Source organism: Camelus bactrianus, chromosome 5 (assembly GCF_048773025.1).
Source record: "Camelus bactrianus isolate YW-2024 breed Bactrian camel chromosome 5, ASM4877302v1, whole genome shotgun sequence".
Taxonomy (NCBI): Eukaryota; Metazoa; Chordata; class Mammalia; order Artiodactyla; family Camelidae; genus Camelus; species Camelus bactrianus.
Genome location: NC_133543.1, coordinates 68,625,442 through 68,651,126, shown reverse-complemented (window position 1 = coordinate 68,651,126; position 25,685 = coordinate 68,625,442). Strand labels below are relative to the sequence as shown.

General features: G+C 35.3%; 1 protein-coding gene across 1 annotated transcript in view; it reads left to right on the top strand.

The window, feature by feature from the left end:
* Window positions 1–25,685, top strand: part of SPAG16 (sperm associated antigen 16) — a 777,122-nt gene that overhangs the window by 534,476 nt on the left and 216,961 nt on the right. Inside the window, exon 14 of the mRNA XM_010960056.3 lies at window positions 10,676–10,741. Within this exon, the coding sequence (XP_010958358.3) occupies window positions 10,676–10,741 (66 nt within the window). The remainder of the gene's footprint in view (window positions 1–10,675; window positions 10,742–25,685) is intronic.

Below are 25,685 nucleotides of genomic sequence, written 5' to 3'. Positions count from 1 at the left end.
CAAATCATGCCAACGTTGTCCAAACTATTCTAGGACATGGAAAACTAGAAAAATACCCTTGTCATCTTGTAACACTGGCATAACAGCAGTAGTGAAACATGGAAAAGAAAATCAAAGAGATAAAAATGGCAGACCAATTTTACTTTAGAATCAGATAAAAAAATAATAAAATACTTGCAGACTAAAATCCAGCGTGATATTAAAATGTCACAGTTGAGCACATTATATAATAATAATAATCGCTTCTTAATAGAAAATTCATTAATATGCCCTATATCCCGTCCATCCCCACCCTCTCAAGTGCTTCAACTGTAAATTCCTTTGTGGCAGAGAGAGACAGTGGTTATATCTGTCTTGGCCACCTCTGTATCCCTTGTGCCCATCCTATAATTTTGCCAGAGTGATCAAGAAATCTCTCTCAGTAAGTGGAAAATTGACTGGCAAGGTTGTCAAAACGATGAGAGTCATTAGCAATAGGTACAGATAAAATATGGCAAATAAAAAAATGAGTCAGCTATTAATTGGGAGGAGGAAAGAATAAGAAAATAAACCTCATCTCCATATATTACTTGAACAGCAGTGAACATTATTAACACAATCCTACTAATGTGAACACAGAATACTGATTTTACTATAAATGTTATATAAAAGATGTGTGGGGTTGAAGGGAAATGTGGTGCTATTTTAAGATAGCTTAATAATTGTTCATAATAGAGAAGAAATCAAAAGACAGTGTCTAATATCTGTGCTTCAGTTTGTAGCAGTTTGGGGTTTCATTTCCACATATGGAGGCAAATACTAAGATTATGTAAAACAAGTAACTAAAGGAGTTTTCCTTTTGGTTGTCTCTGGGAGTGGAGTTGCTGAGGCCTGGGCAGGCCTGCTGTTTTGCAGTATTATAATCATGCTTCAGTGTTGTAAGCAAGGTCCTAAATGCTTGAATGACCTTAGAAGTACTGCGTGAACATCTTAAACTTTGAGCATATATTTGATAATATAAGAATTTACAAACAAATTAAACCTGGCTATAACAACATTAATGTCAAAATCATAGTACCTATTTGGGACAAGGGTAGAAGAAAACTGGCCATTGAATAAACTTATTGTGGATTTAAAACCGATAGATTTGCTCCATAGGGCATTTTTGCATATGTATTAAAAGATTTAGGAATCCATAATTTCTGATCTAGTAACTCTCTTCTTAAATTTATTCTCCAGAAATATTCAAGCTCATATACAAACATTGTCATCATTTTCCTTGTTTGTGATATTTTGCCGACTGAAAAGATTTTTTTTTTAAGTTTTGGTAATTAGCCTATTCACATGTTCTATCTATGCCAATTATTAACTTACTGCTTGCAGCTTCAGACCCACCCTTCTAAACTCACTCTTTAGTCCTGGGGCTGAGACCCTGCACACCCCATTTCCTTTTGCAAACTGCCTCCAAGTAGAGCTCTGCCCATTTGAAGTGCTAAGACAGATTTCCAGCCTGAAGGAGGAAATGTAATTCCATCCTTCCTTCCTACTACCTGTGGGTTTCCTGTGGCTTTTGTTGGCTCCCAGTTCCATGCCAGCAGTAGCTGAATTCAGTTTTCAGTTTTTCCCAAATTTACAGAAGCATCCTCACTGCCTGCTCTCCAGAGATACCAACCTCAGCTAAGCAGCAACCCCTCTCAGAGATCTGAGTTTAAGTCCTTCTAAATTTCTAAGATTTAATAACTCAGACCTCTTCCCTATGGTCTCTCAGCCCTAGGGGTTCTAGTGGCTTCCTACAGTTACTACCTCTAGGATCCTTTAGGTTCTCTTTTAACACTTTAATGTACGTGGTTAGCAAATTTATTCTTATAACATTTTTCCTCTTAAATTCTTTTGGAATAAATAGCATGGTTTCTAACTCCTGAATCTGCCTCAGTGTAATAAGTGTATGTTTATAGTCACAATTAGGAAAAAAAAAAATTCCCCCAGAAACCTTGAGAAAAGGTCTTCTATCCACTGAAAAAAAAAAATTATTTATTAAAAATAACAGTAAACCCTTAAGCAGGCAATAAAATCAAAATAATATAATACAATATTCTGAATTTTGGAAATTAAACTTGTAGGGTATGATGGTGAGAAGAATTAATCAAATAGATAAAACAAAGGGAATGTGGAAATTTTAAACCTATTTGCCCTGACATGTGATTTTTCCTCCCTTATCTGGAGTCAATGAGATTGCCTCTGAACTTTAATGGTTGTCTTTCCCTCTGCCTTATACTCTATTCCCTTTGCGTCGTTCCCAATAATGATGTTTCTTGTAAATGCCCGACTTCATGTTTTCCACATGATCGACATGTGGCTGCTGGGTTTGCATAGAGAGGTTTGTTTTGTCAATGCAGGAGAATTTATTTTGTCAAAGAAGAGACACTTCTACAGACAACTTTGGTTCATTTGATACCTCCTGCTCTAGCCAGTCTCTGTTCTACTTAATCATCATGTTGGATATATTGGACATGTGACTCAAGTCTCATTTTCATCCAAAGAAATTCCCAAAAGGCTTGTTACTTTGATGAAATGGCATTAATTAAACATAGTCTCAAGAAGGGTAGTTGGAAATAGATATGATAACAATTTAGTTTTTATGCTACTGGGAGCATTTTTTAAAAACCCTCCTTTCTAAATGATACCCTGAACTCCATGTGAAACATTTTCCTCCCCCTGGGAAAAAAAATTGTGTTTCTTCAGCAATTTAGCCTAGAACAAAGAAATCAAAAATACTGTGTGCTAAAAAAAATTCACAGCTTAAATTTTGTAGAGGCAAGGCAAACTAACATTAATAAATGAAGCTAATTAGGCTTGATTTGCATATTTAACTCATCTTAATTACACATGCATTCAGCAAACATTTTAAAAGCCGCAATCAATCTTTCACAGACATGGTTAGCTACTTATATAGAATAACAAAAACCAGAAGCCTTGCTAATGATTATTCTGTTTCCAGTTTATATGCCATTAAGATTATTTCAGTAATAATAATAGAATATATATTTCTTTTACAAATTACAAACCTATAAAGTTAAAATGCTTTGATTTCATGAAGTTATTTTTTAAAAGATTTGCAGAAAATATTGTTATATAAATTATTATATTAAATATTTGACCATATTCAATTAAAAAAGGATCTTCATAAACGTCTTTGACATTAATTTTGAAACTTGATAATTAAAGCAGTAACTATAATAGAAACAAGCTATGTCTAGCTGATAGTGAGTAGGAAAAAGTTGTTCTGAAGCTGGTATCAACTTTAATTCTCTCACCCTTGGACAAAGTTTGCTTTCTCTTCTTTAGCAGTACTTTTCATTGGTTATATAATTTGAAATAAAAATTCATAGGGCACAATTGCACAATATAATCCTCTTTAACTTCAACAAGTTTTATTTAGTTAATTTTTTCTTAAAAATTTAAACTGTTTTCCTATAAACAATTATTTTCTAGAAATATGCACAGAAATAATGCTATGAGGAGACAGTACCTCTGCATTGCAATGTAAGGTGCTGGCAGGGCTGATGGGGTGGCCAAGTGCAGGGGGTGCTGTCAACAGGAAAAATCAGTGCACAAGATTTATTCTGTGCAACTGTCAAATGGGTGTGAAATTCAACTATTAAGGCTCCATTTCCTATAGTTCCGCTCCGTGAGGATTCTGTTATAAAATCAAAAATCCTGAGAGGTTAACCCTTTTGCCTGACTTCCCTCGAAAAGGTTAAGGTCATGTGAAGAAAAGAAAGTTGGTGAAGGGCAAACATATTACACTTAATAACTTTCCTAGAAATAGCCCTTTGTGTGTGTGTGTGTGTGTGTGTGTGTGTGTGTGTGTGTGTATATACTAACTCCAAAAATATTTATTAAGTACCTCTCATGAGCAGCTCATCCCTACAGTTACACTTGTCGGACTACACTTATTTAGCAAACCCAAATGCTGATCTCCTATCCAGTTTTTGTGAAAAGTTTACTTTGGATTGTGTTGGCTATAGAGGCAAGAGTAGATAGGTCAGTCTTCGAAGAGTGGCTGTGTTGCTTATTGAGGCTTGTGTTTGTCTGTTACACAGGAGGGAAAAGGTTAATATCAGCCTTAGGCACATGTTCACTGTAGTGAGTCTGGCCAATTGGCTGGCTTTCAAATCATGAGTCTGATGCTGTTTGGCTTTTCAGAGTGTTTACTGAAGTTGCTTGTCATTGATTAATTAGATAGGCTTAAAACCACTTCTGGTTGTTTACTTGTAAGCAGGGCTGTGGAACTGTTACTAATTGATTGGACAAGTTTAAAACTAGTTCTAGTGTTTGTTAACATGGCTATAGAAGGGTGAGTCTTTTCCTAGGAGAGTGGCAATTTTTTGTTTGTTTTCAGTGACTAATAAAAACTGAGAAGTAGAATAAGAAATAGAAAAGAAGACCACCCGTTAATCTATGAAAGGCAGTATCTCTTACTTATGTAGGCATGATGTAATCACTTTACATAAATTTCTCCAACTGTAAATAAGAATTTAAAACATTGATAGAAATTAAGATTTAAGGTATGTAAAGTACTTAGCATAGTAGTTATATAATGAGAAATATTGCCAGTAACTTTCCAATGAGCTGAGTTCTAAATCTTTCAGTTTCACTCGACTATCACAATCTTTACCACCAAAATATACTACCTTTCATAATAAAATGCACATATAGTATGATTTCATTTATGCAAAAACTGGGGTAGATAACATGACACAGTAAAGTGAATGTATGTGCACAGACTATTCCCTGAAATACGTAAAAGACACCGTTCATAGTGGTTTATCTAGGGGTGACCTGAGATAAGAGACCACATTTTCATTGGCTGGTCTTCTGTAATATTTGACTTTTCAACCATATTTCTATATTTATTTTCTCCCATAAAATATAGTTCATAAATAATCATGAGACTATTTTTACTAAAAAGGGCGTGAAGAAACTTTCTGGAGTGCTGCAAGTGTATCTTAATGTGAATAGTAGTTATACAAATATATATATTGATAAAAATCCATTTAGCTAAGCCCCTAAAATTTATGCATTTTACTGGGTATAAATTATATGTTATAAAAACACTTTAACACATCAAAAAGACATTTTAAAAGATAGCTTTGTTCAAAAACAAAAATGAAAAAACAAAAAATTATTCTGAGTTGGGAAGGCTTATTTTACATTTACAAGCCTGTTATTTTTTTTCAAAAGAATATTATTGAATCTGTTGGTTAAATAAATGTCATTATAATGACATGGAAGTTTAGTGATTTTAGTAATGGTATGTTCAGTTACTTATGTGATGATTATTTGTGATTTTATATTTTATGATTATTTTATAATTTTATATTAGGCCTAATTTTTAAGACTTTAAACTTGTATCTTGACTTCTGATAAGTATTATTTTAATATTTTTAAGTCTTCACATGGCAGTATCGATAATAGAAAAGCTTTTAATATTTGAAGAGATAAGATCAATCTTCCTATTTTGTGTTTACATCAGTCAGGTTAGGCTTGGTTGTGTTATGGTAACACACAACCTCCAAATCACAGCAGCATTCTTACCTTGCACGTGGTCTGTGTCCTCTGTGGGCTGGAAGGGAGGGCTTGTTCATCATATTCCCCAGGATCCAGGGTGATCTAGCAGCCACCTTGAATGCTACTGGCTTCTGCCACTGGAAAAAGATATCCCTGGAGAGCATTGTACCTCTAATTAAATGCTAGAAAGGTAGGGTTGGAGAGAACATGAGAGGGGTACTGCATGCCATTTATACTCACAATTCTTGGACCAGAACTCGTTACATGGCCCCACACAATCACATGGGGGCCAGGAGGTATATATCTACCAGAAAGGAGGAACACTGGAAAATACAGCAGCTGGGAAACTCAGCCTCCTTCCATTTGTGCTCCACCATCTTCCAGAGCCCTTCTGCCTCCAGCCTGCAGACAGGCAAAAATAAACAACTTAGAGGATTGTGGTGGGTATTTTATGGACCAGGCCTATGCTGGACTTCACAGTTGCCCACGTTTCACTGGGCAGTTCTCAGTCCTGTGGCCACACCTGACCTGAACCCTGGCTGAGTGCCCAAAGAGAAAAGGACAGTGGCTGCCTAGAATAGTTCCTGCTACTGGAATGAGAGGATGTAAGAGAGGAGGCGGAGAGGTGGGTATTAGACATCACTGAAGCGGTTGTATTGGAGTTGGAGCAAAATGGGAAGCAGGACAGGGCATGGCTGAAGCTGCCTGGAAACATCCGAGGTAGAGAAAACAGGACATTCTTGGCCTTAGAAGGACAGGAAGGCCAATGGGACAGCATCATGGTTTTGTGTCTGTATTTACTTGTTTATTTATCCTGACGGGAAAGAGGAGGTTTCTGGATCAGAGGTCACACCATTTATTTACTCCCAGAGCAGCTCATGCTGATTTCCCTTCCCCACTTCCCCATGGGGAGAGGCAGTGAGAGCCAGCTGTACCCCGTGAGTGCAGTGGGCTTATGTACCATGGAAAGGAACCCCCAAATCATGAAACTCAGTGCCCCTCCACTCCTGCAGTAGAAACACGCACACACACAGAGATAGAGAGAGAAACTTCTGTTCTGAAATGTAAGCAAATCCTCTGTAGGAAGAGGAGGGGAAAGACTCTCAACTTTTGACCATTGTAATGTAAATAAATCATCTCAGGAGGGGATGCTTCTAAATCTCTCCAGAAGTCTCCCTCTTTAGGGTTGCTATTCAAGCATCTTTTGACATCCAGGTGCAGTACTCTGCTCAGAAAGCCCTGACGGTGTGGAAACATGAAAATAATCATGGAGTACAGTGCCTGAGAAGGGAGAATAGTAAGGGATGAGGTCAGATAGGTAGACAGGAGCCAAACAATGTAGAGCCTTTGGACCTACGTAAAAGTTTAGAATCATTCTGAATACCATGGTAATTGCTTAGATGGCTGAAGCAGGAGCATGGCGTGATCTGATTCAGGTTTAAATGAACACTGCAGTGGCTGAGAGAGAAATGGATGGGGAGTGGGGTGAGAGTAGGAGGAAGGAGAGGAATAAGGATGCTCCTCCTGCTGTCCTCATGCTCCACGAGATGATGTCCTGCACCAGCATGGTAATGGTGAAGGTCAGAGGTGGGCAGAGGAGGGCTGTATGTTGAGGAAAGAACTGATATGCTGGACGAGGGCTGGGGAAGAAGGAGAGGTATTCTAATTCTCAGGGTTTTGTTGTTGCCTAGTTTTTTATTTATTTGAGCAACAACTGGTGATGCCATTTACTTAAAGGGAAATATTTGGTAAGGGTCAAGCTAGACAGTTGGGAAGTGGTAAATCTAAAAGTCTGCTTTGCATATTATGTTTAACATGCTGTATTAGGCAGGTCACCAGCAAGAAACAGATAAGGTGGAGTACACTCAAGTTGCATGCTTACAGAATTAAGAACAGGGTTAAGGGACCGAACACAACACCCAAAGGCTAGCATAATAGGATGCCATTACTACTACTCCTAGGTCTGAAGGGGCTGGGGAGGAGAACACTACGGGGCACAGTGTGAGCTGCAGTCTTTGGAGAAGACGTGCACAACACAAGTAGTGGAATGAGGTTGAGGACAGAGCGACTAAGAAAATCCCGGCTGAACGGGAAGGGAGCTGAAGTGGTTATTTATCCATCTTCTGTATCTTTTTGTTCTTCCCTATCCTGCTGGTGTTTTCCTCTGGCTGAATCTAACCAGGGAACAGAGAACCTGAGAGCCCATGGTGATGTGGTTAATAGCAATTAGGACATGGAGCAGGGCAGGGCCACTGGGGAATGAATCTGAGAGAGAAACAGGAAAAAACCACACTGATGCCTCTAAGACTCCTTCCTGGGGTCTCTAAGGAGGCTAATAGGAGCTAAGGGTAGAGATGTTGATTTGGACATCGTATCAGTAGTATATGTCTCATGTACTGAGCGCTAATATTTGTTACAAAGCTCTTACTTTGTGCCCTGTACCAACATTCCACATGCAGTATCTCACTTAATTCTCAAAACAGACCTATAGGTTAAACATCGTTATCTCAGTGGACATGGGTAATGACACTTAACCTGTAGGTTTGTTTGAGAATTAAATGAAGGAACTGAAGCACAGTGAAGTGAAGCACTGACTAAGGTCACACAGCTATTAGGTAGCAGATCTGAGAATTAAGTCCCAGACGTTTCTATCCCCAAGGCCAGTCATAGAAACCATCATTGTACACAGCTTCTCTGAGACAGGCAAATATTGGAGCAATGACATGGTAGGTCATGTATGTGTGTGTTTTTTTTTTTTTAAGACTTTTTCCTCTTCTTCATTTTTTCCACTTCTTTGAAAGAAAACAATTCTGAGAAGAATTCATCAAAGAAGATACTCCAAATTTTAATGTCCCGGTTTTGGTATTGCTTTTGATTAAGGCTGTTTGCAGACTAGAATATTAGTAACCCACATATTCCCTATACCACACACACAAAAAGAGTAGATTCACTATTATCTTGGGAACAATGCTGGATGGAGAAGCTTTTTTAACTTTTCCTAATTCATGAAACATTTATCTTCAAGTCAGGTTTTGTTATAGCAGCACAAATGTGGTCCATCAGCATTTCCATTATAACCTCGTATTTCCAGGGCTTTTCAAGAGTGCCTTAGAGATTCTACTTTGAATTAAAACTTGGCATTCAGGATTTGAATCAGAAAACTCCATTTTCCTTAGCAACTAATCAAATAGTTCAGAGGTTCTCAGTTTAGAAGAGGACCGAATGTAAAACTTCTATTAATGCAAAAAATATTTTAAGACAAAATGGCTAATTTGAATGTGTAACAAATATTATCATTCACTATACAATTATAATATTATGTAACTGTATGTGATATTTGTTCTCAAAAAAATTAACCATAAATGTTCCTAAGATAATATGTGAAAGCTCACTGTAACATCTTTGCTCACTATAACATACTTTGTCTTTTTTCCTTTGTAAGTAATTTATATTCTACTTTGGGAACTTGGATGACTTGAAGTCCACAGCATAACTGGTTTAATGTTATAACAGTATGAAGATACTGAACCAGGACACCTTGGGTAGGGGGAATCCTGAGAAGGGTGACAAAGTGGTTCAACATATTTTTTTGAAGTTTAAATTCATGTGGGGAAATTTTGCATCCTATGAAAAAGGGATTAATAGCATACATTAATTCTGTAAATAGGTATTTGAAATTTAATGTGCTGAATGCAATGGCAAGAATGGGGATTAAATAAGTTTATTTATAAAGCTGTTCCACTTAGTTCCAAAATACTCATGAATGTTCTGCCACAATGAGGGGATATGGCGCTGGCCCTCTGTCTTTAATATCTGATTCTGTAGTCTTTTCTGTGGTCTCTCTTCCAGGTTTACATGATGTAGGACCAAGCGAATACATGGTAGTGAGTGGAAGTAGATGAAGCCTTTTGAGTAAACCTACTCTCCTGGTTGACTTCTCTCCAGTCACACTGGCCCCCTTGCTATTCCAGAAACACTCTGGGCAGACTCCCACCTTGAGACATTTGCTCTAGCTTTTCCTTCTTCCTGGAATGCTTTTCTTCCAGATGCCTGCTGGGCTAACTCCCTTATGCCTTCTGTCTTTGTTCAAGTGTTACCTTCTGAGCGTGGTCAAACTGCATCACTCTACTTGATAGTTTGATTTGCCCCTAGCCCCTCAATCCCAGAGCTCATGACACCCTTTACCCTACTTGGCTTTTCTTTCTTTTTTTTTCCACAATATTTATCTTCCAACACGTTTTATACCTTTTTAAAATGTCTATTCCCTCTCTCTTCCCATAGAATGTAAGGTCAATGACGACAAGGTTCTTTGTTTTATTCATTGACATAAGCCTAAGCACGTAGAATTGTGCTGAACATGTATTAACTTCTCTAAGATACTTGTTAAATGAGCATTGTGTTGAATGAAATCTGAGTTTCAGCCCATAACAAGAATCAACAGACAGCATTTCAGATATAATTTTCTCTGGTCTTACAGAATTTGGGTTATTTCTCTAAGATAGTTAAGAATGCTCTTTTAAAATTGATGTCAAAATGAAAGATCCCACATTTAACTCCTTTTTGTAATGTGTTATGGGGCCATTTTTCTAAAAATTAGCTGCTCTTTGGGAAAGATGACCCAAATGGGTAGATGCAAGATATGGTTTTCGCAAAACAAATGCTTATTTTGTGTTAAAAAATGATATTAATGCCAGACTCAAAAGTCAGGAATTAAAATGTGATCTTGTGATTAAAAAGAAGAAAGAACCCCATACACCCTCAGGAGTGCTGAAAATGTACTGAAAACAAGACCTTTCTATAAAGATTTCATTACCTGGCACCTTGCTTGGAAGCTATGCTAATTGCAAAATGGAGTCATTTGGTGAGAATTCACCACCATCTCAATGGTATAAAATGAGGACACTAGGGTTTCAGTGTAGATGTCAACACTGGTGACACACTCACCAGCACAGCCCTGATTCTGAATGGTAGCTGACTACAGAAACTAGCATTTTCTACCAGGAGAATGTATTAATTTTATTAATAGACTTAAACATTACTTTAAAACAAGATTAATTCTCTTTCCATTTCTTTTCACATATTGAATGGAATTTATTTGACTTGTGTTTCTGCTTTGTCTTCTTAGGGTAAATGTGAACAGTCGCTCTATGGTCACATGCATTCCATCAATGACGCCACCTTCACTCCTAGGGTGAGTTCAGTTCTCCCAGTAAATTATTTTACTGCTTCATTTATGCAGGTTCACTTTAATGAAACAAAGTTCCGGAGGAAAGTGGCAAGTTAACGGTGAGAGGAGAAAAATTTGAGAATTAATTATGGCAATGAAAAAAATATATAGCTAATATAGGGTTACAGAAGTTTAAAACACACACTGTACAGTATTAGGAATGAGAAGTAATTCTCCTATTGTGCTCACCTCCACTTAAACATATTTTTAAAAGCTTTTTGTCTATTTTGGCTTCAAGAAAATAAATGGGATATAAATTTGTAAATTTTAGTGTAAAATCATAAAAATAATGAAAATGCTTGAATGGAAACCCAAGAATAAAAAACATTAAGGAAATCAGGACTTTCTTCAAGCTGGAATAAAGCAATGTTGATTTGACAGCTTTTCAGTTTCTCACAGAAAATTTTCAGATGTGTCTTTATACAAACTGATGACATAGCAAAAATATTTGTCTGCAGTTTGAGGTGTTTAGATATATTAGGATGACTTTACCAATCATGAGTGAAAATTGTTCGACATTGCTTTGAGTTGGCTGTGCTAGTTGGGGTTGTATCTAAAAGAGTTCAGATAGTAATCAGGAAGGATGATCTAAGTGTTTTCCTTCTCTGATGAAAACAATTTGACTAGATAGATAACGTCTCAAGTCCCTTCAAATTCTACGATTTAATTATATCTAACATTTTAATTTGCCTCTAAGTTCCCAGTACAGTGTGAATCTTAATTCCACATTCCTGTTTCTTTTCCAATTAGCTAAAAAAGAAATCTGATAGATCACCTACACCTAACTTCAGAATAACAGAATAGTCAAAATTCTGTTACTGTTATGCTGTTATTGTTATTTCAGAGAGAGGAAAAATGTTCACTACAATTTTTTTTTCTGCTAATGGGCCTTGTTTTACTTCTATTGAAATTGTGCTGGTATCATCGTCAGTCCTGGAATGTTAATGATGGACTCAACTAAAATTATATTTTAACAAATTTATCTTAGTAAGGAAGTTCCATTTAATTGACTCTATTGAACCAATACATTATGGATTAGTTCTAGATACCAAGTAAAATTTTATTTCTAGCAGAGTATAGAGCCATTTAAGCACCACAGAACCATATGATAGGATATTTATGCTAAAAATCTATTAAGTGGCTTATAGCTTTGCCTACCCTAGGAAAATTTAATGGAAGCTAAAATGAAGTGAACTAATATTTTCTAAGTCAGGCATTTATTTTGGTAGGCAATTTCATAGCTGAAAAAGAAACACCATTTAACATTCTAAATAGCAAAATTAATAAATATGGAAATAGCCAAGTTAGATTTATTGAACAAGCAATCAAGGGACCCATACATTAATTATGCATATTTCAAAAGCAGGATAATAAATACGAAGTCCAGGTGTCCAATATCAAAACAGCTAACCTGTTTTTGTTTACACATTTTGTTCATACCAAAGGGACTATCACAACACTATCCCAAATCAACACCCCAAATGTTCTCTGAATTTTTCCATTAATTTATCTCTTCTTTGCTATAAATGTTTAATAACTGTGAAGGAAATGATGTTTTGTTGGGATGACTGGCACTCCTGCATGAAATTTTCAGTCACTTATGTCAACTGTTTTGAAACTGTTGTATTTCACATACTTGCTAAGGAATGTCAGGCAGTGGGGCGGCAGCAGAAACTGGAAGAGCACAGAGACTTTCAGGATTTCTCAAGGACGTGGCATTGTGACACAGTCTACATTCAAACTCTCAGACAGAGCTGTGACAATAAATGCATTATATGGTACATATATAGCAGGCAGAGATTTGAATTATTTAATACTAGCTTTGATAATTGTTTGATGCCTTTAGGGATATGTGTTCAAGTGACATTACAAGTTAAAAATGCATTTCAATACTTTATTTTAAATATTTCTATGATGTGCCTACATGTAGATATGTATCCTTTTTGTGTTTCTCAGAACTTGATGAGCTTCCTCATTATGAGTACCCTTGTCTTTCTGCACTTCTGGAAAATCTTTAGTCATTATTTCTTTAAATATTTTTTTCTTGTCTGTTCCATCTAGTCTCTCCTTTAAGACCCTCCTTTTATACTTTCATATGCTGAAAAGTTTTGTTCAATTCTCCAACTTTCTTAACTTCTTTTTAGAGTTCCTATGCTTTAGTTTTCTGTGCTGCATTTTGATGGACTTCTTCAGATTTGTCTTCCAATTCACCAAATTTTATTTGGCTGAGTCGAGTTTACCACTTTATCTTTCTATTCAGTTTTTATATCTCTATTATTACATTTATCATTTATAGCATTTCTACTGGATTATTTTAGAATTTCCCTTTCCTTATTTCACTATGTATTCTTTGAGTTCAGATTTTTTTTAATTTTTTAATCCATAATTTCTTTGAATTTGGAGTGATGGCATTATTTCTGCATCATCTTATTCCACCATTTTCCCAGAAGTCTCAAATACCATGTATTCAAATATGAACTCTAGCCAACAACTCCCCTGAAATTCTCTTGTTTCCGTATTGTTACATCCAATGACTATTTCTCTATTATTATTAGACTTAATTTTTTATATAACTTAAAACATGCTTCTTGAATCCTGGGAATTAAAATCTGTTTGATCACTATTTTTAGTCTACTCTGCTTGATCCTCATCTACTATTTGACTGCTAAATATTAAACTGTGTCAAGACTCAATCTTAAATCTTGTTCTCTAGCAGATTCTCTTCTTAATCATCTCACTCAGACCTGTGGCTTTTAATTTCATCTACAGGTGACGATTTCCAAGTAAACCCTACTCTGTACTCCAGACTCACTGTTAGCTATTTTGCCTCTCAACCTAAATATCTATAAGATATCTCATTTTAATATGCTAAAAATGAATCTATTGCTTTCCCTTTTGTCCTAACTGGTTTCTTTCCCCATCTTGTTATCTTAGTCACTGTCACCCTGTTCATCCCAATGCAGAAGTTGGAGGATCAGTTGTAGTTCACAGTTGTCTTGGGACTTAGTGTCTGTTCACTCTTAAAAAAAATTTCTCTACATGGGAAAGCAGTAATGAGAATGAGAAAAAGGATATTTAAAATCTTTTTTGGCCCAATATCTCCAGTATCTAGTATAGGTTATTTTACATACTTAAATTCAAAAAAAGTGATGAATAAACTCAGTTTTAGACAAATGGAAACACAAAGATTTCATTGCACCATTATATCATTGCATCTTATTTAATTCACCTTTATTGGAATTCCAAGTTCTGTGGATAATGAACTGCAAGACAAGCTTATTTAATTCTCACAATACATTAGTTGCTCCTTAGAAAGCTTCTATTATATCATAGCATCCCATAACTTTGGAGCATTGGAAAATTACCCAATTTCAGTTACATGTATCTCCTAATACCTTTTGGATCCTGGCTTTGCCATTCACAAGATACATAATCTTGAGAAAGTCATTTATTTCTTTTGTAAAACTGAATGATAAAAAGAAGTCATTATATAATATATGAAATGTGTTTAACATAGTTACCTGGCAACTAGAAAATTCTATTACTATCACTCCTACTCCTACGACTCCTATTATTATTGTTATTACTATTTTATTATTGTTACTACTATTAGTAATGGAGCTAATGTTCCTTTCCAGCCATTTCTGTTCAAATAAATAGAAGTAAATAAAAGAACAAACACACACACAAATATATAAGATGACTTTCTTATATCCTATAATTTTATTTAATGTAATATCAATGTTATAAATACAAAGTGGCAGTATGTGTTTTGCACATTAGTAAAGATAAGAAATTGGAGTTCTAAAACTTCTAAATAAGAAATTATGGAATTGTATTAAACTTGAGCTAAATTCTGCTCAAAAATGGCTATAAGCCTCAGTAGTAGTATTTTGTCTTTTTATATCATATTATACCATTTAATAATGAGGCAGTTAAGAGTTTTAAATTTGATCTGGGAAGATTAATTGCTTTTCCTAAGTTACTATTATGTGGATATAAATGTATTAATTCATATTATCTTTTTTTTAAAATCATGAATAAACAAATACAGGTAATTGCCTACCTAAAAAGTTATCCTCACTGCATTTTAGCAAAGGAAGCTCAATTTCTGAATTTTGTTTGTTATTATTCAAGCTCAAACAAAAAGTGATTAGTATCAATCTTTTGCCATGTTATGTAAAGAAATACGAACAACATTTAGATCATGTAGCCATTGATCTTCTGAAGGACAAATGATGTCTGGCATTTCTTACACACCAAAATAATTTTAATTTTGTTTACTTCTTCAGCAATCCAACTTGATGTCAACTACCATTTAGCTGGGCCAATAATATTGATATTTGATGCCAGTTTTTATTCATTACTGCACCTAGATGATGCATAAGTCAAAACTTTTAGATGTGTGGTGAAAAACACTAAAGCAAGTTCTAGCTATCTGGGGAAATTGGAAAAAACAAGAGAATAGAAAATTCAGGGACATAGAACGTGGCATTTTTATTTTATATAATATTTAATTATTTCAGTGTTCCTAAATATTAAAAAACTAACTTCATATCTTTTAAACTAATTCCATACTGCATAATATTCTTAAACTGAAACTTTTAGGAAAGAAACTTTCTGTCCTAACACTTTGTGAAGAAAATAATTTTGATAGAAATATATGATACTTAAAAGTAAAGGAAAAAAGTTTGTGTAAGCATTCAAAACATAATTAGGCATTTATTTTTAAATGTAATAAATTGACAGAGGTTCTTTATTTCTACTTTGTTCTGTTCTTAAAAATTTAACACTGTATATGACAAAGAAGAAACAGCTTATTTGAGGTTTCACCCTGCCCGCAAAGTTTAACCTTCAGTAACTTCTCTAGTTGGATAGAGATGATGTATGCATTTGTAATTTTCTTCATGGTCCCATGAAAATTAAAAGCAACATGATTATGTCGTATTTCTTCACACTTTCTCTTTGACTATAAAACTAATCATTTCCATATATACACACACACATACACACATCCTTTGGATGACTTAAAATGTTTTGGTATATGTGAAAAATTCAGTAATGGAATTTCAACTTAGCAATTTTTTACTGAGCAGCTACTGTGTCCTGGGTACTGGTCTTAAATACTAAGAGTTTAGCAATGAACAATACTAAATTCTGTCCTTATGGACCTTATATTCTAGTAAGAATCAGAGACATTAAACAAGTAAACAAATGAATAGTTTCAAGAATAAGTGTTATCTATCCCAAATCAATTAAGGTAAAGAAGGGTAATGAGGTAAGAGTTGGGGCTTATAATGAAATGATCAAGAGTGACATTTAAGAAAACCATGCAAGGATTTTAAAGAAGAGAACTCAAGCAAAGGCCAGCTTCCTGAGATGGTAGAAGTGAAGCATGATAGAGGAACAGGGCATATCAAGTGGACAAGGATTAGATTAAGCAGGTGGAATATCTTACATCTAATAAGATAACTGTTAACTTAGGTTGTTCTAATTGATTAAATATGGAATAGTTGCCTTATTAGAGTAACCTCATAGCATTATCTATGGCTTCCAAAATGCTTTTTTTATACAGAAATGCCCAGACTATGAGAGGTACAATAGATTCTTTAGGCTATATAATACCTTAACTTTTTTGCCCTATAGCTCTTGGGATAATTCTTGGTATGGAAAGTAATCAATAAATATTTACTGATTAGAAAATACTAGAAAGCCAACAGAGGTCAAAACTCAAGGAGTATTTTAGAAGACATACTTAGAATGATGTTTGTTATGGTATGATTAAATTTATTTTTTACTTTTGATCTTAAAATATTTTTTAAAGTTTAAACACTTTTCAGATTTCCCATGTTTTAAGCATATATAGCTGCCAAAAATTGTTCAAAATATATTTACTACTTTTATAAGAAACAGTGTCCTCCTCAGAGTATTTGGCCATTTAGGCAAGGGATCTTCTAGTACAATGAAATTTCATCTCATATAAATGGTTTACACAATACAAAAATGTTTTAAATAATATCAAAATGTCAATATACAATTATACACTTTTCTCTAGTCATGATTAATTATAGTCAGTCTAAACTTGCTTGTGATTTAAAAAGTTTGAAAAACTACATGGATGATAAATAGCATGAGTTTTTCTTTTTTTTATTTGGGGATCCATTTATTTTATTTTTAAATATAATGTTATTTTTATTTTTCCTATGTTTTAATTGAAATGTAGTTGATTTATAATGTATTAGTTTCTTGTGTACAACATAGTGATTCAGGTATACATATATATACATATATGTCCTTTTTCATATTCCTTTTCATTACAGATTATTTTGTTATAGGCATGAGTTTTTCAGGTGATTTTTTAACATAAAGGGATAATGTCTAATGCATCATACATTATCCTTGAATCACATAATTAGAGCAAAAAGAATTGTCACACCAATTTACTCATAAGCGTAATTACAAGAAAACCTGATTATCCCCTTTAATGTCATTTTCTCCACTTAATTGTGTGCTTGTGGGCAAATGTGACCCTGTGAATCCATACTTCAAGAAATGACTGCTAGTTAAGATACAAAACTATAGGCAGAGCAGGAGAATCTACCCTTCCTCTTCAGAAGATTTATTTTCTATACCCAGAGTGGCTCTGCAAGGAAAATGTTACATCTCCCAGCAGAGGGGCTGGAATTTCCTGTGGCAGATTTTACCATGGTTTTGAGGACCAATATGTCAATCACCGCCATGCACCATCTTTCACTTCACCCCATTTAAATGGTTGTATTGAAAAATTCAACAGTTTTTCAACTAAAGGAATGGAAGCGCCTATATCTAGCTTGCATTTGGAAACCTATTAATTATTTTCTTCTGAAATATTCAAGTTTTCATACTCATTTTTTATTAAGAATTGCAAGTATTCCTTGACTTCCTACTTGGGTGATAGTGAAGCAAAGAAATCTTTTGTTTCTAAATTAAATACTGGTGGCATCTAGATCTTTTCTCTACCTGAGCTGGAGAAAATTGAAAATATCCTGTGTGTGTGTATATTGTGTGAATTACTCAGTTAGGCTACCACATTGTGTATGTGTATCATGTTATAGTGACTTAAAGATTGGGTGAGAAGTTTGTTGGTGTGTTTTAGTTGTCTCTTATATTTCCCAGTTTAACGGAAAGTGACAAGAAAAGTTATAAAACTCTAAGCTCTATTCAGGCTTTTTACTGGCCACATTTAGTAATGAGCCATGTCACCCTCCCTCTCCCTCAAAATCTTGTATTTTACCCTCAATTTTGCTAGTTCCAAGTTTGCTATGCCAAAATCAAATAATAATGTACATCAAAATTAAATAAAAAGCTTCGAATAAAGACCTTTCTGATTTACATATGAATTTATTCCTGACTTTCTTCTTCTTTATCTAATGGATTTGAATTCAATCAAATTGAGTTTCAGATCCCAGCTACTACTTACCAGATGTGTGAATTAGAAATAGAAATTAGCAAGCCTTGGATGATCACGATGGTGGAGTAGGAGTACACGGAGCTTATCTCCACCAACAGACATATCAAAAATATATCTACATCTGCATGTGGAACAATTCTGACAGAAAACCAACTGGAAACTGGTAGACGATCTCTTATACAACCAGAGCTGCAAGAAAAATTCCCACATAACAGGGTAGTATGGAAAAAAATATAGGCATCAGGACTGGACCGTGCTCTTGGGAGAGATATGTGAAGGAGACAAAGCCGATATGGGCAGGCACTTCCCCTAGGAAGCACCCTTCCCTGCTAGGATATCCACTGGGACAGATAGGCTGGAAGGGCCTGATTCTGCTCAAGAGGAGCATGCACATGCTGGCTTTCTGGCAATCAGGGCAGAGAGAGACCTGTGCTGATGGCTGCCACCTCACTGTACTTCCCTGCCTGAAATGTGTACCAAGCAACACTGTTAGTATGTGCAGCAACTAGGCAGTGAATATTTGGAGGATGAGCCCAGGGAAGGAACTCAGTCTAGCTTCTCAGACACAGCTCAGAGGACCAGCAGTGGGTGCTCTGGCTCCCAAAACCAGCCTAGCACTGGGTCTGGGATAAACAAAATGGAGAAAAGCATATGACCTTCAGTTGCTTCCAGACAGAACCATGGATTCCTACAAGGGTGGCACATAGTTTCGCTGTAATCACATGGGCCTCACTTCAATACGCACCTCCTTTGGGACAGAGCACTCACTTAAGGGCACCAGACCCTTATTGAACTTGACCTTCAGGGCTTCTACTGTTAACAACTAGGGAGAGAAGCTTACCCCTGACAGGGCTGTGACAGCCATGGAACAAAGAAGAGGCCCCACCTAGCATCCAGTGCAGGCTCTGGACACCACAACACCAGTCACAGCACTAGGAGATAATGTCCAGCACACACTGAGGAAAGATGTGTCTGACTTCCATACCCAAAACAGTCCTTGCACCAAAAATGTTGGACTTACACAGTCTACGTAGGGATGCTCTCACATAAAAACACCTCTTTAAGACCACAGTAGATAACTGTTTTTCCTAAATTCATAGAGAAAGTTAAGTAAAATGAAAAAGCAGAGGAACTACTCCCAATAAAAAAACAAGAGAAATCCCCTGAAAGAACAAGTAATGAAACAGACCTCACCAGTCGACTAGACCTTGAGTTCAAAAAAAGAAGTAATCAAAATGCTAAAGGAATTAAGAAAGATTATCAATAGAAATGCAGATCACTGTAACAGGGAATTAGAAACTTTAAAGAGGGACCAATCAAAATTAGACACCTAAATTGCTGAGATAATAACCAATCTAGAAGCAATGAATAGCAGACTAAATAATGCAGAAGAATGAATAAATGATCTGGAAAATAGAATATTGGAAATTACCCAATCAGAAGAGGAGAAAATAAGACAAATTAAAAAAATGAAAGCAACATGTGATATCTATGAAATGATATAAAACATACCAACCTATGCATAATAGAGGCTCCAGAAGGAGAGGAGAGAGAGAGAAGATAGGCAAATATATTTGAAGCAATTCTGGCTGAAATATTCCCAAACCTAAAGAAGGAAACAGATATCCAGGTATAAGAAGCACAGAGGGTTGCACACGAGATGAACTCAAACAGACCTACACCAAGACATATCACAATTAAAATGACAAAAGTTAAAATATAGAGAGAGGATTCTAAAGTAGACAAGAGAAAAACAAAGAGTTACAAGGGAGCCCTATATAAGGATAGATACTGGTTTCTTTAGAAAAATATAATAGACCAGAAGGAAGTGGCATGATATATTGAAAGTTCTTAAAGGGAAAAACCTGCAACCTAGGATACTCTACAGCAATATTATCATTTAGAATAGGAGAGATAAAAAATTTCTCAGACACATAAAAACTAAAAGAATACAGCAACACTAAACCTAACCTAAAAGTAATATTGAAAGTTCTTCTCAAAATAGAAAAGAAGCAAAAATCTATAAGGTAGGGAAAAATCACAGTAGGAAATACAAATATATAAAATGATTGAAGATAACTTAAATAAGCAAGTACATAGATTTAAAAAAAAATCAAATAAAATTTTGTAAAAGTAATTGTAACTACAGTAAGAGCAAAAGGATAAACATGAAGATGTAAAATAGGACATCAAACTCACAAAATATGGGGAAGGGGAGTAAAAAAAGGTAGATCTTTTAGAATATGTTTGAACTTATATTACTATCAGTCTAAAATAGATATAGGTCAGCATACTTGAAAACCAGGATAACCAAAAATCAAAAACATATAATAGATTCACAAAAAAACAAAAAAGGAACTCAAGTATAATAGAAAAGAAACCCATCAAACCACAAAAGGAAAAACAAAAAGAAGAAATGAACAAAGAGGAACTGCAAAATCAACTGGAAACAAAGTTTAAAATAGCAATATATACATCAAGAACTATTTTAAATGTCAGTGGACTAAATGTTCCCATCAAAAGACACAGAGTTTCATATTGGATAAAAAACAACAATCTACAATATGTTGCCTACAAGAGACTCACTTTAGAGCGAAAGACCAGATTGAATGTGAGGGGATGGAAAGAGATATTTTATCTAAATGGAAATGACAAGAAAGAGGGTAGCAATACTCATCTTAGATAAAATAGACTTTAAATGAAATTTGTAAGAAAGACATAGAAGAACATTGTATAATGATAAAGGTCAATACAAGAAGAGGCTAGTGCATTCATTAACATATATGCACCCAATATGGGAGCTCCTAAACATGTAAAACAAATACTAACAGACATAAAGGGAGAAGTTGACAGGAATACAATAATACTAGGAGACTTTTACACCATACTCACATCAATGGACAGATCTCTCAGACTGAAAACCAGTAAGGCAACCAAGATCCTAAATGACGCAATAGACCAATTGGACTTAACTGATATCTACACCACGTTAAAAAAAAAAAAAAAAAAAAAAAAGTACATCCAAAAAAACCAAAACAAACAACAACAACAAAAAACCCCACCTCTTTTCAAGCCTGCATGGAACATTCTTTAGAATATACTATATACTAGGTCACAAAACAAGCCTCAACAAATTTAAGGGGATAGAAATTATTTCCAACATCTTTTCTGACAATAGTGTGAAAATAGATATCAACCACAGAAAGAAAAAAAAAAAGATTGTGTGGAGACTAAACAGCATGTTCCTAAGAAACCAACGGGTCAACAATGAAATTAAAGAGAAAATCAGAAGATACCTTGTGACAAACTTCAATGAAAACACAACCATACAAAATCTATGGGATTCAGCAAAAGCAGTTTTAAGAGGGAAGTTCATAGTGATGCAGTCTTTCTTCAAGAACAATCTCAAATAAACAATCTAGCCTACCACCTAAAAGAGAAAAAAAAACAAACAAACCAAAACCTAATGTCAGCAGAATGAAGGAAATATATTAAAATCAGAGAGGAAATACATTAGAGATCAAAAAAGACAATGGAAAAGAGTAATAAAGCCCAAAGCTGGTTTTTGGAAAGTATAAACAAAATGGGCAAATCTCTGACCAATAGCACCAAGAACCTTATAAAGTAATTGAATTCATCTTATTGGGTGCTGAGATATTTTTGTATTCCTATAAATATTCTTGAGCTTTGTTCTGTTAATTTGCTTAGAAACTGTTTGGTTCTTTCACGTCTGCTCTTCAGATTTGTTAGGTGGGACTGGAGCCATTCTCAATCTAGAGCTATTTCCCCATCACTGAAGCAAGACACTCCTTTGTGTTCTAATCCACCCGTTGCCCCTGAATCTTGAGGAGTTTTTGTTTGTTTGTTTTTGTTTTTGTTTTGGCTGCTGGGATAGACACAATTCCCAACATTGTGTAAATGCCTTTCCCTGCTTCCTCTAATCATTTCAGGTGGTTTTTTTTCCAGGCCTGCAGATAGTTTCTTCAAATGCACATGACAGTCATTACTCAGCTAAATACTGGAGGAAATTTCTCTGTAGATACCCAGGGTTCTCTCTGTGCAACTCTCTCTCCTGCTGTACTCTGTTCTGCAAACTGGAGCTGCCTTTGTCTCCTGAGACTCTCAGCTTCATCCCTTCAGTGTTGGGAGTCAGCCATGTCCCTTCTGGTTCCATCTCCCTGTGCTGAGAGCTAGAAACTGTCATGGCAGCATGTCACAGCAACCTTCTATGGCTCTCATTGTTAGTTTCCTATATCTCAGTGATTATTTTCCTTTGTTGTCTGATGTACAGTGTCTTGCAAACTATTGCTTTCTGCATCTTGCCCATTTTTTTGCTTACTTCAGGCAGGAGAATAAAGCTGGTCCCGTTACTCCATGGTGACTGACAAAGGAGTTCTTTTTGTCATCTGCTTTTAATTGTCAGCAGATTTAGTCAGAAGTTATGTGATTATAATGATAATGACATTCTTTTAAAAATTTTTGGTTAGTCCTTCCTCCTACAAAAGATAAAGTTTGACAGGATGTTTGTAGGAGACCTGAAGTATAGTACTAACTGGACCATGGATTTCATGTGAACGATTAGACCAGTCCCTTAATTTCTCAAGTCTTCACTATTCTGATCTGTGGGAGACATTGATTTGAACAACCTTTATATTATCTTTCAGAAGTATGTCAATAATCATTAATGTTTTGTTTAGAAACTGAGAAAAGCTATTGAATTTGAATGTATCAGTTAGAAGGCTTTTCAGGGAAATACAAGTGTGTTTTCAATATCTGCTCTATCTGAAATACAAATGACCCATTTATGACTCAGTACTTGCTAGCAAACCCAATAGCAAAACTGAAATCTTTCCTTTGATGTGCATAGCAATGCCAAACTGAAATAATTTAACGTTGTTATCTCTTCAGATATTAAGTACTAAGCTTTAGTTTTTACTTCATGTCTCTTTGGTTTATTCCTTCATATTCCAAAATTCTTATTGCCCAAATCAACATTACAGTATGTTACTATGTAAATATATCATGAAAGACTACTGTAGAATGATAAGCCACATCAGAAGAAAACACCAAGGGCCTACAACAAAGACCTCATACATGAAAATCTGAAATAATGCCAATAATGACACTGAAAATGAAGTAAACTCACATGAGAGTCAGAAAATTCTTCTCTAGTGCTTTTAGAAAAGGCTTACTGCCAGGGGCAGAATGCATTAATTTCATATGCCATGTTAGGAATTTCCATTTCTCCTTGAATAAAACATTTCAAAAATTGTCCTTTGAGTAGAAAGACTCTCACAGATTTATTATACATTCTTCTCCCATTTACCTCCACGAATCAACTAATTTTGCACTATATCTGGCAGACAGGAAGTTGAGTCAATTTACTCTCAATTCTACCAGAATTGTGCTTTCAATTCATTTAGTATTTGCAAAATGAAAGGCATTATGCTAGGTTTTGTGGGAGATTCAGACAAGTAAAGCATTTAGTCCTGCTCCTTGATGAACTAGAATATTATTAAAGAATCAAAATCTCTACATAAAGTAGATAACTATCAATGTAATGCAACAGATTATAAATACCAAAGATGGCTAATTAAAACTCAATGGGAATATCAGGTATGATTCTTGAGAGAGTTCTATCAACCATTAGAAAAAGTTATGCTCTGACTGTTCAGCTATGGAAATGATTTATTAACTCATTTATTTAAATATTTATTAAGTGTATAATATAAGCCCCAAGCTGAGAACAAAAGGATTACAGCAGTACTGTCTAACAGAACTTTCTGTAATGATGGAACTGTTCTTTATCTAAAATGTCCAATATGATAATTACTAGCTACGTGAGGGAATTTCAATTTAAATAAAATTTGAAAATTAGTTTCTCAGTTGCAGTAGTTAACATTCCAAGTACTCAGCAGCCACATGCTTTGCACAATATAGGTCTAGAAGGAAAAGATATGCATGTGTACAAAAAATTACAATTAGTTGTATCAGTTTTATTACATGGTTCTTCAGGAGCAAAAGAAAGAATACCTTACGTTCTCTACGGTAATTTAGAAGAAGAAATAGTATTTGAGCCAAGTTTTATGTATAACTAATATTTACCAGAGGAAGAAAGTAAATAAGCATCTTAGCGGAAATAGCAAGAAGAAAAGGATGCGGGCATGGTATATTTGAGGGATAGAAAGCAGAGTAATGTGTGGGGAAGTTATGGGAGACGAGAGGCAGGACTTTGAGTCAAAGAGGGGCTCAAATTTGTATTTTAGAAAAAAAATAGCATGTCACTAGTTTGTCAGCCATGGTATTATTGACATTAGGGACCAGGTAATTTCATTACCTGGGGGTGGGGGTGGGGCTGCTCTGTGCATCATAAGATGTTAATCAATATCCCTGGCGTCTACCACCTGAATGCCAGTGGTAGGTTCCCCTGTTGTGACAATCAAAATGTCTCTAGACAGTGTTGCCAAATGTCCTGTGGGAGGTAAAATCACCCTGGTTGAGAAACGGTTGTGAAAATGAAATGCAAAGATAACATGATTGAAAGCAGGGAGTTCACTACATGTGTCTATGTGTGAGGTGAGGAAGATCTGAAGTGAGGAATTTGCGGAGACTGGAAGCCTATCTCAACTGAGCAGGACTGGAGAAGAAAGAGGTGCAGGATAGGTTAGCATGCTCTGCTGATTGCCTGCAGTGTGGAGCCTCTTACTGAAATGGAAAAGTACAGCAGAAAACCAAGTTTGAGGAAAGGATGGACTTGGCGTTGAATATGCTGACTTGTGCTATCTGTGGAATATCCAAATAACAATATTCTGTAGGGGGTGGAGATAAAGATCTGGAATTCAAAAATAGAGATGTGAATTGGACATGTCAATTTGGGAGTCATAAGTATGTAGATAAATTGTTGAAATCATGGCAATGTTTCTTTCTGCCCCCAGCAATCTAGACTTAATGACAACTGTCATCATCTCCAACTGATCTCCAAATATAGTCCTATTAAGTCCATTCAAATGCATAGCCCAGTTTTGTTTTTATTTTTGTTTTTCTCCTGATTTTGTGTAGAATCAAGGACTTGGAAGTCCAGCGACACTGGCCCATTTATTTTCAGTACTTCTGCCTGGGTGACTTTGGCCTTACTCTTCCCTTTTCCTGGATCACTCTTCTTCTACAGCAGAACCTGTCCCTTTGCTCTTAACTCAAAGGTCATATTCCTAGTGAGATTCTCCTTGACCAAGCTATTTACATTTTTATACTCTTTCTGCTAAATATTCCTTGTCTACGATTTTTTTATTATCCATAAAGCCTATTAACATTGAACATACCACTTATTTTACTGATTTGTTTAATTTATTGTATAATTCTCAGCAGTATACAAGTTCCATGAGTCCAGGACTTCTGTCTGTTTTGCTCACTTCTGTTTATCCATCACTTAAATCAGTGCCTAATACCTAGTGGGCTCAA